Source organism: Anomalospiza imberbis, chromosome 1 (genome assembly GCF_031753505.1).
Source record: "Anomalospiza imberbis isolate Cuckoo-Finch-1a 21T00152 chromosome 1, ASM3175350v1, whole genome shotgun sequence".
Lineage (NCBI taxonomy): Eukaryota > Metazoa > Chordata > Aves > Passeriformes > Viduidae > Anomalospiza > Anomalospiza imberbis.
Window position 1 is genome coordinate 49,359,158 of NC_089681.1, and position 17,233 is coordinate 49,376,390.

At 42.8% G+C, this 17,233-nt stretch overlaps 1 protein-coding gene and 2 long non-coding RNA genes across 3 annotated transcripts; 2 read left to right on the forward strand and 1 right to left on the reverse strand.

Annotated features, from left to right (window-relative positions):
• Positions 1–370: 370 nt before the first annotated feature.
• LOC137474647 (myosin regulatory light chain 2, smooth muscle minor isoform-like) lies at positions 371–5,864 on the forward strand. Its single transcript, XM_068191420.1, has 4 exons — positions 371–518; positions 783–981; positions 1,157–1,318; positions 5,051–5,864. Exons 2-4 carry the CDS (start codon positions 798–800, stop codon positions 5,221–5,223), a joined length of 519 nt encoding a protein of 172 aa, XP_068047521.1. The 5' UTR covers positions 371–518; positions 783–797; the 3' UTR covers positions 5,224–5,864.
• LOC137474665 (uncharacterized) lies at positions 4,329–5,065 on the reverse strand. Its single transcript, XR_010999447.1, has 2 exons — positions 4,938–5,065; positions 4,329–4,907 (listed from the first exon to the last, which is right to left on the reverse strand). It is a non-coding gene; the product is annotated as an uncharacterized lncRNA (long non-coding RNA).
• Positions 5,865–6,876: 1,012 nt separating the features above from the next.
• On the forward strand, positions 6,877–9,617 carry LOC137474656 (uncharacterized). Its single transcript, XR_010999442.1, has 2 exons — positions 6,877–8,082; positions 8,212–9,617. It is a non-coding gene; the product is annotated as an uncharacterized lncRNA (long non-coding RNA).
• The last annotated feature ends 7,616 nt before the right edge of the window (positions 9,618–17,233 follow it).

Consider the following 17,233-nt stretch of genomic DNA (forward strand, 5'->3'; position numbering starts at 1 on the left):
GTGGCACCACCGTGTGAACCCGGGGACGCCGCGGGCGCCGGCACCGGCCCCGGCTCCAGGAGCACGGAACGACGCTCCACCTTCAGCGTGCGGAGGTTTTGTGAATACAAAAGAAAAACCCCACGGGAAGCTCCCGCTGCCCGCAGAAGCGCTCCTCAGCTCCGTCCCCACCGGCTGTCTCCATCCCTCCCCTGCAGGCGGCGCCCGGGACCCGGCGCCGGCCGCGGCCACTTCCCCCGGGATGCTCCAACGCGGCCGAGGCGGGGGGCGCAGGGAAGCGGCCGCGGGGCCGTGCCGAGCCCGCCGCCGCCCAGGGAAGCCGGGACAGGCTGCGATCCCTAAGGGGACCCCCAGCTGCCGTCTCGCTGCCCTCCCGCCGCCTCTCCCGGAGCTCGTCCCCACCCGCGGCCCGGCAGGGCGATGGTTTCTCCAGGAAGCGCCCGAGCATCCTCCGGCGCCGGTGCCGCTTCCTCCCTTCCGCGTCTGCTCCGAACCTGGTCCCTGCAGCCGCCGCTGGGGTGAGGGTCCTTTCAGGACTAAAATTTAAGTTTCTTTACGTCTTCTAAAAATGACTCTTTTTCTGGTTTATTAGTCTGTCTTTCCTTTATCCATATTTTCTTCTTCTCTTTTTCCCTTACTGAAAATACTAGGGAAATACGTTCTGGTGAGAGGAAATGAGAGTGCGTTAGAGGCGCGCTGTAACAGTAAACCATAAAACTTTTTCCTTTTTGAAATCCTAACTCTGATCTTACTGCATTTACTGTATTTCCTTCTCTCCCTAGTGTCCAAAAATCGACATGTCTAGCAAAAAGGCAAAGACGAAGACCACCAAGAAGCGCCCTCAGCGCGCCACTTCCAATGTATTTGCGATGTTTGATCAGTCGCAGATCCAGGAATTCAAGGAGGCCTTCAACATGATCGACCAGAACAGGGATGGCTTCATTGACAAAGAGGACTTGCACGACATGCTCGCCTCCCTTGGTAATGTCCCTTTTTTCTGTTCATGCTTGCCAGGCAAATTTGTGCTGCAAAAATCAAAATACTGAGTTTGGGATATGAGAGGTGTGGTGTCTCAGTTTGTGTTAACGCTTGGTTTGTATTGACATTACTTTTTCAGTTTGAAAGCTGAACCAAGTATGAATCCCTTTATTTGTAGGAAAGAATCCAACGGATGAATACCTGGATGCCATGATGAATGAGGCTCCGGGCCCCATCAACTTCACCATGTTCCTCACCATGTTTGGTGAGAAGTTAAATGGCACCGACCCGGAGGATGTAATCAGGAATGCTTTTGCTTGCTTTGATGAAGAAGCAACGGGTAGGTGCAATTTGGCTGCTTGGCAGGGGTATGGCTGGGTTTTAATGGTTGTTATTTGGGTTTCTAAACAGTATGCTGATTTTTGCACCTTCATAAATTAAATGTGAGATGGCAGTCCTAGATGGCATATTCTGCTAAATTAGTGAGTAAGAGTAAAATCTGTCTGGCTGTTCTGTGTCGGTACTGAGGACTAGTAGGACTGTTCTTCTGTGAGGCTTTGAAGACGAGAGCTTTAATTGGACAGTAGGTATGTTCCTCAAAGTGTAAAACAAGATATATTTGCTCTGAGGAACTCAAATCAGTAAGTGTGATTTTTTTATGGAGTTAAAAGGTAATAATAGGAAATCTGTCATACAACTGAGTTTGTCCCCCCTCTACAGATGGTCTGAGAAGCATCTAAATTCTACAGGTGTTTAATATTTCAAGACACACCATCCTGACTTCATAAAGTCTTACAAATGCTCTCTGGCTGAGCATTCTTTATGGCTGTGAGGACAAATATCATGCCCTCACCTGCAGCTCAGTTTGCTTTCAGATTGCAGGAAGGTCTGCAGTCTTAGTGGTCTAAAGATAAAAACCAGGTGGGGTGTAGAAGGCAGAAATGACAGATTGGACTGACTTGAAAAGCAAGATGAAGGGAAAGAGTAAAACACAGAACTCAGTTTTACTCTGTTGGACTTTCAAGGTTGTGCCTGTAATCTTGAGGTTAGAGTTTATGCTTTTATGTATTTATTCACCTAGGCAAAGATTCCTGAGAAGTGTGTAGTAACCAGGCATGAATCCATAAGGCAATTCTGTGGAATTGCAGAGTATCAGTGCTTTGATATGTTGTGAACTTGTCTTACTAGCTCACACTGAAATTATGTAACCTCTGCACTAGCGATAACATTGCATCTACACTTTTCCTCACAACTGTCCACCAAAATATTTTAACCTAACCAGTCAATATATGCTCTGCACCTTTTGAAGGATATCCTTCCGTTTCAACAGCTGTTTTCAGTCTGTGTATTTTTAGCACCTTTTGCTTTTTCAAAGTGCATCACCTTCCTGCTGAGGTGTAGGTAAACAGGCTTTCTGTTGGTAAGGCCTTTTCAAATGTTAATCGACTTCCTCCCTCTCAAGGGAAATCTCTTTACCATTTCCTAGAGAAGGAAGTTTGTTCCTAGGTTAATTATTTTCTCTCCACAAGTAGTCTGACTCACGGTGCTACATGTTTTTTTTTTGTGTGCAGCAAAACAAGAGCCTGTGAATTACAATATAAAGAAAATGGTTGTTGCTACCAGTTCTTTGGAACAGAAATTTCTGTGTCTATGTAACCAATAAGTTACTGGTTTGGGCACCCATATACTGATAAGATTGATTTTAATATCTCTCAGCTTTGTGTGGTAAATGTTTTAGTCTAGTCCTACCATGATTTGAGGATACTGGTTTGCTCTACAGTCTGTTTTGTGTCTTATGCCACCCTCAAATTTTAACCAGGAAACGTGAGATAGTTGAGCTGTTTTATTGAGTTTTGATTCATAATAGTCAAAATGAAGTCTTCAAAATAGCATATGACGTATTTGTAGAACCCATGTCATGTTCATCCTTTATTAATTGTATCCTCTTATTTGGCTTCTGATCAGTTTGTTCTTTTTAAAAATGTACAAGAGCATTTCCAGCTATATCAAACTCTTTTACTATTTTTTTTTCATTTCATCGTCTCCACATGTGTGTTTATTATGGTCCTGATTTTCTAGCTCTACATCAGTGTAGGTCTTTTGAAAGGGAGTAATACAAATCAGATCCTACAGATGAGGATAAGTAAGGATACTTGCTAGGAGGTAGTCATACTTGCTAGGTTTTACTTACATTTCCTATATTGGCAGCATAGTTGGATATGTTGCTTCAACATTACTATCATGTGTAGTGCTATGGAATTGGTATAAAAGTTAGAACGGTCTGCATTTGGAGTATTTTTTATCTGGTCTTTGATCCTGCATTATCATCTGCCGTGTGCTGCTTGCAACAGGTTGAATCTTAAGTTTTGCTTCATTTATTTGTTACTCCCCCATCTATGCTGAAGCTGTGTGGGAGGGACAGGAGCCCTGTTTACTTTACAATTTGTTGCTGATAAAACTTGTGGCTTATTCCTGGTCTGGCAGCCCCAGTTCCGTGTTTAAACAACTACCTATTCAGACAGAAGCAATTAAGTCCTTGAGGCTAAACTTGCAGCACCGAAGGTCTTGCATTCTTTGAATACTAATCCTTATGTCATCTCCAATCACTGGTTGGTCTCTGTAAGACAGCAGAAAGAGTCTCATCTGTTTAGCTGCCTTTTCCCTCTTCTTTATTCCCATCTTCAAAGAGAAAACTCCAAGGTTTGACCTGATTAGGATGGGCCTGGCTAACTGAACAGTCTCCCTATTTCTGAAGTAAAAGATTGCTGCTAGCCTTCTTCATTTGCAGTCAGTATCCAAGGGCTGATCTACACTGGGATATGGTGCTGTTTTCATTAGCATCTATTGAAACACATTTTTTCCCTTCCCCCAGCATATACCACCCCCATGCTAATTTGTCATGCTCATTGACTGCTCTTTGGTCCCCTGATTCCCTGTTTGTTTTTGTCTCACTAATGAACTCTGTTTGCTTAACTTATGCATCTCTCTTCCCAAAGCAGCACTTTTTTTATCACATTCTAATTTAATCTACATTAGTTGATATGGGTGTCTACATATGATTTTCAGCTGTTCCGCAGAGTTTACTTTCTTACTCTTCTTTTTGGAACTTACTTATACCTCATCTGTTCTGTTACTGACATTTCTCCGACTACAGTTCAATAACCAATTTCTTTCTCAAATGAAGCAACTATTTTGCTGCTAAAGTTATGGCTGGTCGTATACCAGCATTTAGCAGTTTCTGCATTCTACTGTCTACTCTTTGTTATGTGTGGCTCTTTCTTCATCTCTAAATTTTCCTGGAATTACTTGGCAACTGGTGGTTTTGCCCATCTCTTGAAATAGAATTAGCAGAAGATACCTAGAAACTGCTGCTTTTTATATCTTTGTTAACTTCCTCAAAAATCTTCTGCTCTTTTAGCACATAATAAATAATATATCCTACTCTCTTTTTTTTACTGGGTTCTCCACCTTTAGCTCTCCACCATAAACATTCTTCCTGCCTCCTGAGCTAACTTGCTCAGTCCTGTCTGAAAGTCTCTTCTGTTATAAACTACTTCCCTGGACACTTGCCAGGACTTCACTGTATCCACATAAACTGCCTCCAGCAACAGTGTTGTGCAGCACTGAAGAGCCAGAGTGGTTATTTAGTCCCCAGGGGAAACTGTTTTATAGAGGATGTTCAAGTATATCTAATTAAGGCAAGAAAAATATAGTTCATTTAAGAGAACTGCTTGTATAATGAAGACTAACAGTCACAGGAACTTGTTTTTCCACTTTGAGCCGTTGAAGATCAGTACATGGAAATAAGTGTTATTATACCACAGCAGGTCAGGCCCTGTCTTCAAAAATCTGTATGAAATGTGTTAAACTTGCTTTCCCTTTGCAATCAAGGAATTTCTTTAGAATTCAGTTTAGGAAATTTGCTGGGGCTCTGTGCAAATGCAAATGTCATATATGACGTGCTGCACTGGTTAACTGCCTGTCTGTGTGCACGTCTGTGCTGCTGCTTTTGCAGACCCAGCTAAGAGGCTCGGCCTCCCTTTTGCATTTCCCTCTGCATGTCTCATTCCAGGGTTCATCCAAGAAGACTACCTGCGGGAGCTGCTGACCACGATGGGAGACAGGTTCACGGATGAAGAGGTGGATGAGCTGTACAGAGAGGCCCCCATCGACAAAAAGGGCAATTTCAACTACATCGAATTCACGCGCATCCTGAAACATGGAGCGAAAGACAAGGATGACTGAGCAAGTCCCTGGATACCTGCAGATAGCACCTTTAATTTTATTTTTTTTTTTCCTTCTCACTAATTTTATTTCTCAGGATCTGTTTTTTCCTTTTTTTTTCTGGTTTTCTGGGACCATTTGCATACATTTTTAGCACTGCATCTTCTTCCTCTGTGGATCCTAAGGCTGCTCAGGCACACCTGCACCTTTGTAATAAGACTGGAAAGTGGCAGGGCGAGAGAGAACAGCTTACAGTTGTTAATGGAGGTTGAAGGACAAAGATCAGAGGGTGTGGAGGCCCAGGTAAAAATGCCAGTGCTACTCATCCTAGCTAGATTAATTTTACATTTTTAATGATAATTTTTCAAATAAATCACTGTCTACTAAGTGCATAATTAAAATTTTCATGCTAGAAGTATAATGTTTCTCTAATGATACCTGTAAATATTTTTGCAACTGTATGCAGTCATGTTGTTACCTATTTTTGCCTTAAAAATGATGCATAAGTCACTTAAGCATACTCATGTTTGTACTTCAGCAACTGAGTATTTCACCTGCTACTGTAAGCGTACACATGAAGAAATTCCCATCCTTCAAATTTTAATGTATTGTAAATTAATAATTTCTGTCAGAGACTTGCACATTAAACATTTTAAATCTTATGGATGTAGTTGAGCATGTATTTTACCACCTCAGTGTCTCCATTTCTCGACACTGAGTACTATATTAATACCACTTTTAAAAAACTTATAATGTAAATCCTAGTGTCTTTTTTAAAACAAGATATCATATATGGGTAGAGTTGCTTGAGTGATACTTCTTACCACATCTAGTAAGATTAGTGACATTTCATTGCAACCATTTACTTTTTTCTTTTATCTTTCTGTTTTTTTCAAAGCACAGTAGGAAGAGGACTGGATTAAGAAGGAAGGTGTGCTGTCTCTGTCCTTTTCGTTTTCTGTCTGAAAATATTATTGGTTTTTAAATGAAACAATATACACTATATTTTTAAGACCTCCTGCTGTGAGTAGTGTTTTGGAAGTGTGAGACTTGAGACATTTCTTTTTGTTCCATTTCTCATAGTTGTATCCTCTATTTTCTTTGTGATATGGAAGGCATGGCAGATTTGCTAGTGTTCTGAAGCAATTTTGCCATAATTGGAATGCTTTTGGTCCCGCGTTTTTTGTGTCTTGAGAGAAGGGATGATCAGGGCTGCTTCTGACACTTCTAGGAATTATATTGTTAATCCCTTCAGAATTTACATTGCAAAAGTCAGAAAAATCAATTGGCTGAGAGCATTTTGCTGTTCCTTGGTAGGCTCCTGTTGCAAACTGAACTTTTAAGATACGTGACCAGAGGACAGTGACGAAAGCTCTGGAGCTCCTGCCCTAGCTCGGTCCCAGGGAGCTTTGCCGAGGCGCGGGAGCTGCGCACGCAGGGACGGCCTGATGGCCTGACTGCCGGCCTGTGCGAAGCGCGTGGAAACGCAGGGAGAGGAAAAAGGTGCTGAACAGAATCAGCAGAAATCCAAACGCTTCACAAGTGTTTTCCCAGAGAAATACTTCCGCCCGGAGGGGGCAGAGATTAAAAACTCGAGCAAGAACTTCTGTAAACGATCGGTGAACTGAGTACCGATTTTGATGCCTCTGAAGGGGGCGAAGTCCTGCGGGCCCCGGCTGGGGCCATGCCGGGAGCCACCAGGAGGTGGCAGCACAGCTCTCGGCACGGACGCCGCTGTGGCGGGCGAGCGGCTCCCAGCCCAAATGTTTGTTGGTTTTGCTTGGGCTTTTTGGTTTGTTTGTTGTTTTCGGGGAGATTTTTAGGCCTAAAAAGCTCGTTTGGTCCATCGTGCATAGGGGGAAGACATACTCCGTTCCCACAGAATACCTGTTCCTGCCACACCAAAGGTTAATGGTGCCAGGATTTTTCACATTGCAGTTCTTGCACGAGTTGAATTTTTGGCCCTTTAATTAAATTTGTTCATTGCAGAAGAGAGTAAAACGAGGCCTCTGCAAGCCGTTGGTACAGGCCTACAAACACACATGTGGTGTATGTTTGGCAAAGATTGGGTTTCAAAAGGACTTATGGCCTTCCTTGTAACTCAAACCAGAGACGCTGCTCCTGCATTTTACTTCTCAGTACCTCAGTGAAGGCTCTTCCTCTTTTGTTCAGATTAGCTTTGAAAAAAACTACCCCAAATTCAATTGTATATGTTTGCATAACTTTGTTTACATACGAAAGACTAAAACCTGTGATATAAACTAAACTGCTGGGGCTCAGAGTGAGGCAGCTGGTATTTACCTACAACAATAAATGACAATTGTTAAACCCCAGTGCTTGCTTAGGGCCAGGGCTGTGTTGCTGTATAGCAACACCTATATGCCATTTGGCCTTGTAATGACGAATTGTAGTTCATTAATACTATTGTTCTAAGCCTTGCCTTCGGCAGAATCCTGGTTTTACTCTATTGACTTTAATGGCATTTAATGTTCTCATAAAAACATGTCAGAGAGAATGATAAAAATGGATTTTTGGTGTGTAACTCAGAGGCCTGGGATTTGTCTTGCAAAGAAATTTTAAACCCCTGCTCGGCTCTGATGCAGAGGGTGCCTTAAAGTCTGTGTGTGTCTGGAACAAGTAACACTGGTTTTATAGAATAATTGCAGTTCTTAGTCCTGGCAAAATCATTCTCAGTAAGAGCCACAGAATTTTCAAGTGTTCTCACTGAAGTGGGTCAACAGAACATGAAGGCGTTTGTCGTGGGATGTTTTTCTCCTTTTATTTTTGTTATTAATTCAGCTGTTTTGTAGATAGGTCACTTGAGTGGAGGGCGGGAACAATGTGGCCTTGAATCCTCTCAGCTAGAAGAGAGAATTAAAAGTAGGTCTGCAACATTCAGGCTGAATGTTAAACCGCTGAACAATTGAATAAGGGAGGGTGGAACCATCACAAGCAGCTGTGTTTCTTATTGTGACTTCTTTTTTCCTTTTTTTTTTTTGGCAAATGAAGGCGCTTAGGCAGTGATCTCAGGAGAAGGAATAAAAGAGATCCATTCTACCTCGAGAGGACTCTTTCCTGCTCTTCAGGGTGAAGTTCCCAAAAGCCATGACTCACAAGTGGGGCTGGGATGCTTGTTTCCTGTGGTTGCAGAGGCAACAGAGCTGAACCCTAAATGAGTTTTAGCTTATAAACCGTTTCCTCTCCAGGACTGTTTGTGAGAAGTAGTGCCTCGCCAGGGAACTGTCTCACACATCCTGTATCTGGCTTAACACCCCCCCACAAACTCCTGCCAGTGTAGGTAATAACTTGTAAAGGTTCTCGCTGTCTTTACTCTGTTTGAATGCCCTTCTTTGTAAGCTGCTGTGGCTCAGCACCTGATTATCCTTGAACAACTCCGCTCTCTCTGTACCAGGGCAGTCTCTTTGTCAGCTGTGCTGTTCCTACATGTGAATTACTGCCCCAACTGCTGCAGAAAGGGCAGTGGTGACTCCTTACCTCCTCTTCAGTATTTCATGCCGATGAGACTCAGCAGATCCTTACTCAATACCCTTGTTTTAACAGTTACTAATTTTAGCACCTAACTCCCCTGTCTGAGGAGACAGCAGCATCTGTCAGTGTGGCAGGCAGGGCTCCCTGTGGGTAGTAGCAGTGGTGTCGAGCATTCTTCACTTAGATACCAAGTAGCCGGAATTTAATACAGCAACGTCCAAATGTCAAATAGAACGGTGCTTGTTCTAAAAACCGCCGAGGTCTGGACAGAATTCCTGTCACCAGGGTGGTGGTGTCTAAATCCTAAGCACTCGGTCTGACCTTTGTGGACGGTTTCCTAGCGGCAGGCAGGGCTCGTTCTGCTATTCAAATAACCCCAGCTAACTGCTGACTCATCTCTGGTTCCACTGGGCACATCCCAGTGCTTAAATATAAAAATTGTTTCAGTAGCGCTCTTGAGCTCTGAAAGGCAAACCTAACCAAAGTTCCTATGTGATCATCATGAGATTAGGGGTGTCGTGTAAACGGCGTAATTAAAAACATAAAAAAGCGTTCATATGACTCTAATATGGATGCATACCAGTCCCAGCAGGCTTCTTTCACTGAGTAGGTAAGACTTGCAAATTAAAGATACTTGCAGCTGGAAACTTCCTTTTCAAATAACTGCAGGTCACTGTGACATTGGAAATGGTTGCAAAAAGCTACAGTGAGACCACAATCGTGGCAGGCTGCCCCCTCCCACACACATGCACAAGATTTCCTGGGAAATTTGCTCAACTCCATGCCCCACAACCCTAGCAAGCTTCAAAGCTACAGGGCTGGAGTTAGTTAAAAGGAGAGTTGACAAGACTCATGTTAGTAAGATAAGCTCATGAACTTTGTGATTCATTTTTGGAAGAGAATGAAATGGAAAATAATTACTTGCAGTTCATACTTGCCTATTTATTTTTTTCACTAATTCAGGGGATAAGGTATTGTATCTTTATTAGAACCTGAGATATATATTGTGCAAAACACAAGTTATAACACTGTTACTGCTATCCTGTTAGCAAAGAGGGGAACTTGGTCATGAATCTAAATCCTCCCACTTTGTCTGACCTTCTTATCTGCTAATTAAAAAAAATAATAATAAAAATGTAGCAGTGCAATTTTCAATTGTCAGAAGACAGCATTTCTTTCAGACTTTGAATTTTTTGTAACCTAATTGAGCACAACCTTATAACTTAGCCAATAATAACTAGCTTTTTTGCTGTAGAAAGTCTAGGTATGCAAACTGTTGTTATTGATGTTTTTTAGCGTATCCATCTATTCCATGGCCACTTTGCCCTGGTAGGGCACAGAACAGCAGCACATTTACAAATGTATTTGGGGGTGCTCTACTACACGCAGACCTAAGCGGAAGAAGGAATCATTAAACTTGCAAAAAATTATGAGTAAGGAATACACTGCAAAAATGCAGAACTCTGATTCATTTGCTGGAAGATGACACAAGGCTATCTGAGCCCCAAAGAGGAGGATGGACTGTTGCCATGAAGTGCTAGTTACAACTGCATGATAAGCAGAAAACCCACCTGATAACAGCTGCAGCTGAATTTGGAAGCAAATTGCATTGTAGATGGGACAGTAATCAGAAGATGGTGATGACGCTTGTTAAAAACATTTGGTTCTACTCTGTTCCTGTTGGAAAGAATGCAGCCTGCTGTCCCTGAAATTTTCTGTCCCAAGCTCTGGACACAGATTTTGGATATCTGAGGAGCCATCTAAACTAATGAAGATTAAAATACCAAAAAAGAAGCTAGGGAGCAAAGCACTTAAGCATTTCCTGATACAGCTGATCAGAGATATGACTCTCTAGTTGAGCTTCCAGTAGTCAGACTTCTCCAGAAGCTGGACACTAGTGCCCAGTCAACAATTTATGTAGCCCCATGCTTTGGCAGCTGACAGCAGCTTTTCCAGAGTTCTCTTTTCTATTTGATGTTTGACTCCTCTCCTCCCCTCCCCTCCCATCCTTTGTGCAAGCACTTAAATGCCTTCCACATGTCAGGGGCCTGCATCTACCCTCTCTGTTGCAAGCCTTACATATACTGAAGGGTTAAGACCTTCAAGCAAGAAAGGTATTCCCTTCCCTACTTTGTGTACCACACCTTGGGCCTCACTTTGAGATAAGATTCAAAGCAGCTAATAAGTTGTAAAGCAGGGTTTGCAAATTTTGATGAGCAAAACTTCACGTCCAGGATTAAAGAGTATTTCAGTAGCAGCTTTTAAAATGCCGGCAAGTATCTAAATGGGATGGCAGTACCTCAGACATTTCAGGTTCTGGGGTGAAAATACAGATCAGACTCTTGTGCACATCTCTGGATGCACAACACATGATAAAACTGTCCTCTGAGAGCAGTGGGTGAGCAGAGAAGAGGAGACTTTTGGCTGATGCTTTTACTAGTGATGCCTAGAAGATCTTGCCCTTTGCCAGATTTTCAGGGTTGGTAATTCTGCCTCTTCAACTCCTGACCTCAAGAATTGCTATTTAAGAGCAAGTATCAAACAAAAGGGTGCTGGCTGCTTATTTTCACACTACTTTCCCAGCTCAAAGTGTTATTTACACCTCTGTGATTGACTAGATTATTCCTACCTAGGACAGATTTTGTGTTCACACACACCCTTTGCAGGAATGTTTTTGTTACCTACCAGTGGTTTGTAAAGTGACTATAAAAGCAAGGAAAGCATTTGGGAGATGCTGTTATTATGAGCAAGTTAGGGTGTGTTTATTTTAGTTATTTCTTCTCCTTCCAATTCCTCCATGCCTCCCTTAAGCCTATTAACAGACAATGCTTCTACAGGCAAAATATTCAGCGAGTCTCACTAAAAAGGCCATTTCACCAACATTGTTCAAGTTTCCCCTATTTATCTTTACATACCAATACATATTTCTGGCTCATTTCTTAACTCTGCTCTTCTTTGCTTTGGTGGGGGGGAGTAGGTTTTTTATTTATTTATTTATTTTTAAGGTACAATAGCTTAAGTTTTTAATTCTAATCACTGTTACATTAAGGACTTGCCTATACAGTTTTACCTCTGATGCAGTTGAAATTTTCCTTTCGAGAATTTCCTTGCATTTCTCTGCCATATGCTACTTATGTCAGACACCTTACATCGTCCACAAAAGTTCATTCCAAGATTTTCTTCTCAAAAGCTAAGGAGAAAAGCACTGTATGAAATATGTTTAGAACAGGAGTTGTTTGGGGGGTAGGAGGTGAAAAGTTTTATCCTTGAAAATAAAAGCAATGTGGCATGAAGGTATTTGTAATATGGGTTCCTTTTAATGAATCTTAGCCACTTAGTTGACTGAAAACATTAAATTGGTGTTTCCCTAAAGTAAGTAATTAACTTTCAACACAGAAAATTAAATTGCCTAAGATTATTACACAGCTATCTGAACAATACTTCCAGTGTCTTGTTCCTTTTATTGCTTTGTTGCCCCTGGCATTTTGTGTGTAATCATCCAGACACCATCAGACATATTGATTAAATAATTTGGGCCACTTTGCACAATACAATCTTGTTTTATATAACCTTATGCAATACGTTATTACTCTAGCCAAGTACTAAGTAAGAGCAGAGAGAGAAACTTTGGGCAATGCCAGTCTGTCCTGTCATCCATTGTCAGAAGTAGTTTGGACTCCTAAAACAAGCTACATCTTTACTGACAGATTACTGAGTTGACTTTAGTAGATATGTTTATATAAGGCTGAGAATATTTCCTCTTAATACACTGAAAAATACTGTTTGAAGAGCATCTCCTGTGCCAATGCTCCCTGAGCTCCAGAGAGGTGAGCAGTTTTCTGTGTTTATTATACAGTGTCAAGCACAATGGGGATTGATGTGTAAGTGGGAAAATTAAATGTCTTATGGCATTTCCATGATGAAAGTAATCAGCACTTTTTTTAATATATGTGACAAAAGCTGTGTTTAAAGAGCACTAGGTGCTCTCTAACTCATTGGAACATCAGTTTCACTTCTGGCTTGGCTAGGCTGATTGAGCAGCTTTCTGCTAGAAAGGTTCTAGATAACAAGTGGCAATCAAAATATGCCTTATCCTCTCTTATCCTACAGTCTAATGACAAAAGGAGACAATTGTACCCTCTTTGCTAACTACATGTTGTGCTTTAATCCTGCATTTTGACTTATGTTGTCATAAAGTTGCTAATCGTCATTCTGTGATGCTGTCTGCACAGCCCCTCCACAAAACTCTGGCCTGCATTACATGGGCACAGTACCACAAAAGGGCAAACACAAGCACTGGCACCTGTTGATAAGTGCTGTTTAGAGGGAAGTTGTCCCTTTTGCCAGCCAGTGAAACATCAGAACTCCAGGCCACTAAATAAATGCTACTATGCATCATCTGGGCACCATATGGTCTGCGTGCTCTGAGTGTAGCTGAGCCAACAGCCCTTCAAGCAGTTGGGTGAGAGACCTGGCTTCAGCCTCAGTAGCTGTCTGCTTCAGCAGCAGTAAGGCTTCCACACTGGTGTGCTCTGAAGAAAGCCTGCCATAAACTACTAGAAGGCTTCTGTTCCCCTGTAGAAGTGCTGAAGTTTCTGCTGACCCTTCCGGGCAAGAGTGAATACATTCCCTTCCAGGGTAAAGCTCTGCACCCGGGGGGTATCTGCATCTCTGATGCCCCCTCACAGAACTCATCTTCTACTCTGGTAACTGAAAACATGGCTTAAATCATCTCATCTCATCTCATCTCATCTCATCTCATCTCATCTCATCTCATCTCATCTCATCTCATCTCATGCAGCTTTTATTATGTCTTGCAAAAGAAGCCCACTCTGCATTGGAGTTTTGCTGTGGCACCATGAATGGACAGAACTGGCACATGTGCATAGCTGGAGGCGACTGGGTTAAATGTGTCAGCAGGCTGAGCCCTTCCATGGAGGCAAAGAGGAAATGAGGTCTAAACCAATTCATAGAGCAGCACAAATTAGTGAGCTACTAAGAGCCCTCAGAGAGGTTCCCAGAGGACTTCACACTTAACCCAGCTAATTGTCGCTGCAAGTGGCTACAACATGAATCACATAGGTGAAAGTAGTGCTGAGGCCTCAGCAAGACTGGTTTTATTAGCCCAGGAACTCGGCTCAACTACTAGTCCACTATTTTATTTACCGTACTGCCAAGACACCCTCAGTCCCTGCACTAACAGCTAGCCAGAGTATCCAATTGCCATTTGAAACACTGGGACTGGGACAAGCTGTGTTGGCCAAAGCCTAGCCTACATCCATAAAAGTAAATCCAGTACTTGTACATGTTTGACAGGGAAATTTGGCTCTGTGTCTCCAACTCACTTTTTAACAAGAGAAGATCTGTTTCCATCCCAAAGTGTTTGAAAGGTACTTCTGTTTTTCAGAACATGAGATAATTACAGTAACAAATGACTTCATCATCTACCAATAATGTCTTGTAACATGTCTTGGGAGAGTAGGTTTAGATATTAGGTAGAAATTCTTTACGGATACATAGGTTTTGCAAAGGAACTTAAAACTTTCAGGTTTCTTAATGAACTTAGCTTTCAAACTCTTAACAGAGTGAACTGTACTTTCCTTGTCCTACCTGCTTACATGTCTGATTGTCTGGAGTGGTCTTTTAATTTTTTTTTTTTCTAGAAGACTTACAGCATATCTAATGCACTGGGCTGAGCTGAACAGCTTGATTGTTATTTCCAAGCTAACGCCACATTAGTTCTACAATGTGATGATGTCTTTGGGCCTAACTTGTGTCCTGCTCCTTCAGAGCCTGCATCCAGCAATATGCTGAATGTGTTTAGCAAGGGTGGACAGCATGGAGTTAAGAACAAGCTGAGTGGCATCTCACACAAAATCACAACTGATGATATTCATGCCTTTTGCATTTCAGCTCAGTACCTAGAGGTTGCATATGGGAAGTTGAAACTTGACTGCAACTTCTTTTTGAGCCTGAAAAGGCTCAAAGATCCTATAGCAGGAGCTCTTTTACAATGAGAGCTTTTTCTACTGTTCCTAATGAGGCTGGACTTTTAAGGAAGGATGAAATTATTTGAGAACAAGGAAAAGACAGAGACAGCATATGTGCCTGGCTCTGAAACTCAAAAGTTTCTGGGGAACTTGGGCTCCTTCATTGTAAGGCTGAGAGACTGACCTCTTTGGGGAGAATGACTCAAACCATTTCCCCCATTTGTGGAGATGCCAGAGTGCTTTGTTGAAATGGAGGAGGTGAGCTTTTGTATGTGTAATGACTAACCTCTGATCTGATAAGACAGTGGGTGAATGATGAGGGATCCTGTGGAGACGATGGTGCCACTTGTCATGGTAAGCTGTCCTGCCTTGCACAAACCGCTAGGTTGTGGAGCTCCCCCTCCTCCCCGCCCCCCGGGGGACATTTCACATGTGGCCTGAGGGTGTTCATCTCTGCTGATGGGCCATAATGGGCCATAATTGACTCAATTGCCTGTGATGGGCAGCTGTATTGTCTTAGAAAGTGTGAAGGACTCCCAAAGTGTCCCATGTTCCACATTAATATATCATCCTGTATGAAGATACCCACCCAGGACAGGTTCCTGGGCATTATCTGAACAGGAATATAAACCCAACATTGTGTGGGTTTATACACAATGCTATGTTCTGTGGATTTCCCCAGGATTGTCCCCACCACTTGATGGATCCAGTCTGCAGCCGTCACTTTGACCAAGACTGAGACCATCACACATAGAAATTACAACAACCAAATCTCTTTGAGAGGCCTGTGGTGGTGGTGAACTGCAGATGGAAACTTCATAATGCTTCATTAGTCATATTACAGCAGTTCCTAACAGAGGGTCTGAGTTATTGAGGATTATTGCATTTTAAATACATCCTGCTTCAAGGAATACATTATTCTCATTTGTGGAGGTCTGGTGTACAAGTAGATGTTATGATGGGATGCCATCCAAAGGGACCTTGACAGGCTTGAAAGGTCCGTCCACATGAACCTCATGAAGTTCAACAAGGCCAAGCGCATGATCCTGCCCTCGGGTCAATTCCAGGCACAAATACAGGCAGGGGACCAAGTGGAATGAGAGCAGTCCTAAGCAGAAAGACTTGGAGGTGTTGGCTGACATGCCCTTGCAGCCCAGAAAGCCCACTTTGTCTGGGCTCCATCAATAGCAGCATGACCATCAGGTCAAGGGAGGTGATTCTCTCCCTCTATTCTGCTCTTGTGTGACTACACCTGGAGTGCTGCATCCAGCTCAGGGTCCTCAGCACAGGAAACATATGGACCTGTTGGAGCAGGTCCAGAAGAAGACCGTGTTCTCCTGTGAGAACAGGCTGATAGAGCTGGTGCTATTCTGCCTAGAGAAGAGAAGGTTCTGGGGAGATCTTACAGCACCTTCCAGTATCCAAAGGGGGTCTGCAACAGGGTCTTTTTACAAGGGCATGTAGTGATAGGACAAGGGGGAGCAGATTGAAACTGAAGGGAGAGTAGGTTTAGATATTAGGTAGAAATTCTTTACTGTGAGGATGGTGACACACTGCAACATGTTGCCCAGAGAAGGCTCATCCCTGAAAGTGTTCAGGTTGGATGAGGCTCTGAGCAATCTGGTCTAGAGAATGGTGTCCTTGCCCATGGCAGGGAGGTTGGAACTAGATGATCTTTAAGGTTTCTTCCAACCCAGACCAGTCTATGATTTTATATCTGGGGAAGCAAATTTGCATCAAAAATTCTCCCACTGGGGCAGTGTCACAAGACAAATCTGGACCTGCATTTCCTGGTAAAACTCCAGATGAGTACAGCTCTTACACATTCTGTGTCTTGACCTGCTCCCTCTTCAAACAGTCCTTAAACATTCAACAGGAAGATGGCCAAAGTCCTATACAGGAGGTACAGCCTAGACCTATGACACATGGAAAGTTGTGGACGAGCTCCTCAGACTCCTAGAATAGTCTTCAGTGCCAAAGCACTTGAAGCAATGCTTTAAACCCAATTTAGAGGATTAACATTTGTCAAGCCTAAATGACTGTAAAAAACTGGGGGAGAGAGGGTGATACATAGGAGAATAACAAATCTGTGCTACACATTGTGCCTGCTTTTGCTCAGGTTCCTGCCTGACCTCACCCTCAGAAACCATTACTGTCTTTTTTTTTATAAGTCTTGTCCCTCTCAGGAGAGCTGTTATGTCACAGCCCAAGCATACCAACACACAGCATACCTTTAAGTAATGCAGCATTTCCATGCATGGCTTTTCCCTGCCCTCAACTCCCCAGCCAGAGTGTCTCTAGTGCAGCAGTAATTTGAGAGGGACACTTTCAATACACTCCCATTCTATCAGTTTACCATAAGAGAGAATGAGAAGACAGTAGGAAAGGGGTTTACAAGTGCCTGAGTGAGTGAAGTCATGCATTGACCTGTACCATTTTTTCCAGATGTGACACTTAGGGTCTGTAATGTTGCAGTAGGCTGTGTAGGTTCTCTGTCAATGTTTCTACAGTGTGCTATGGGAGCATTCATCTGTCCCACCCCAGGTCCTGGC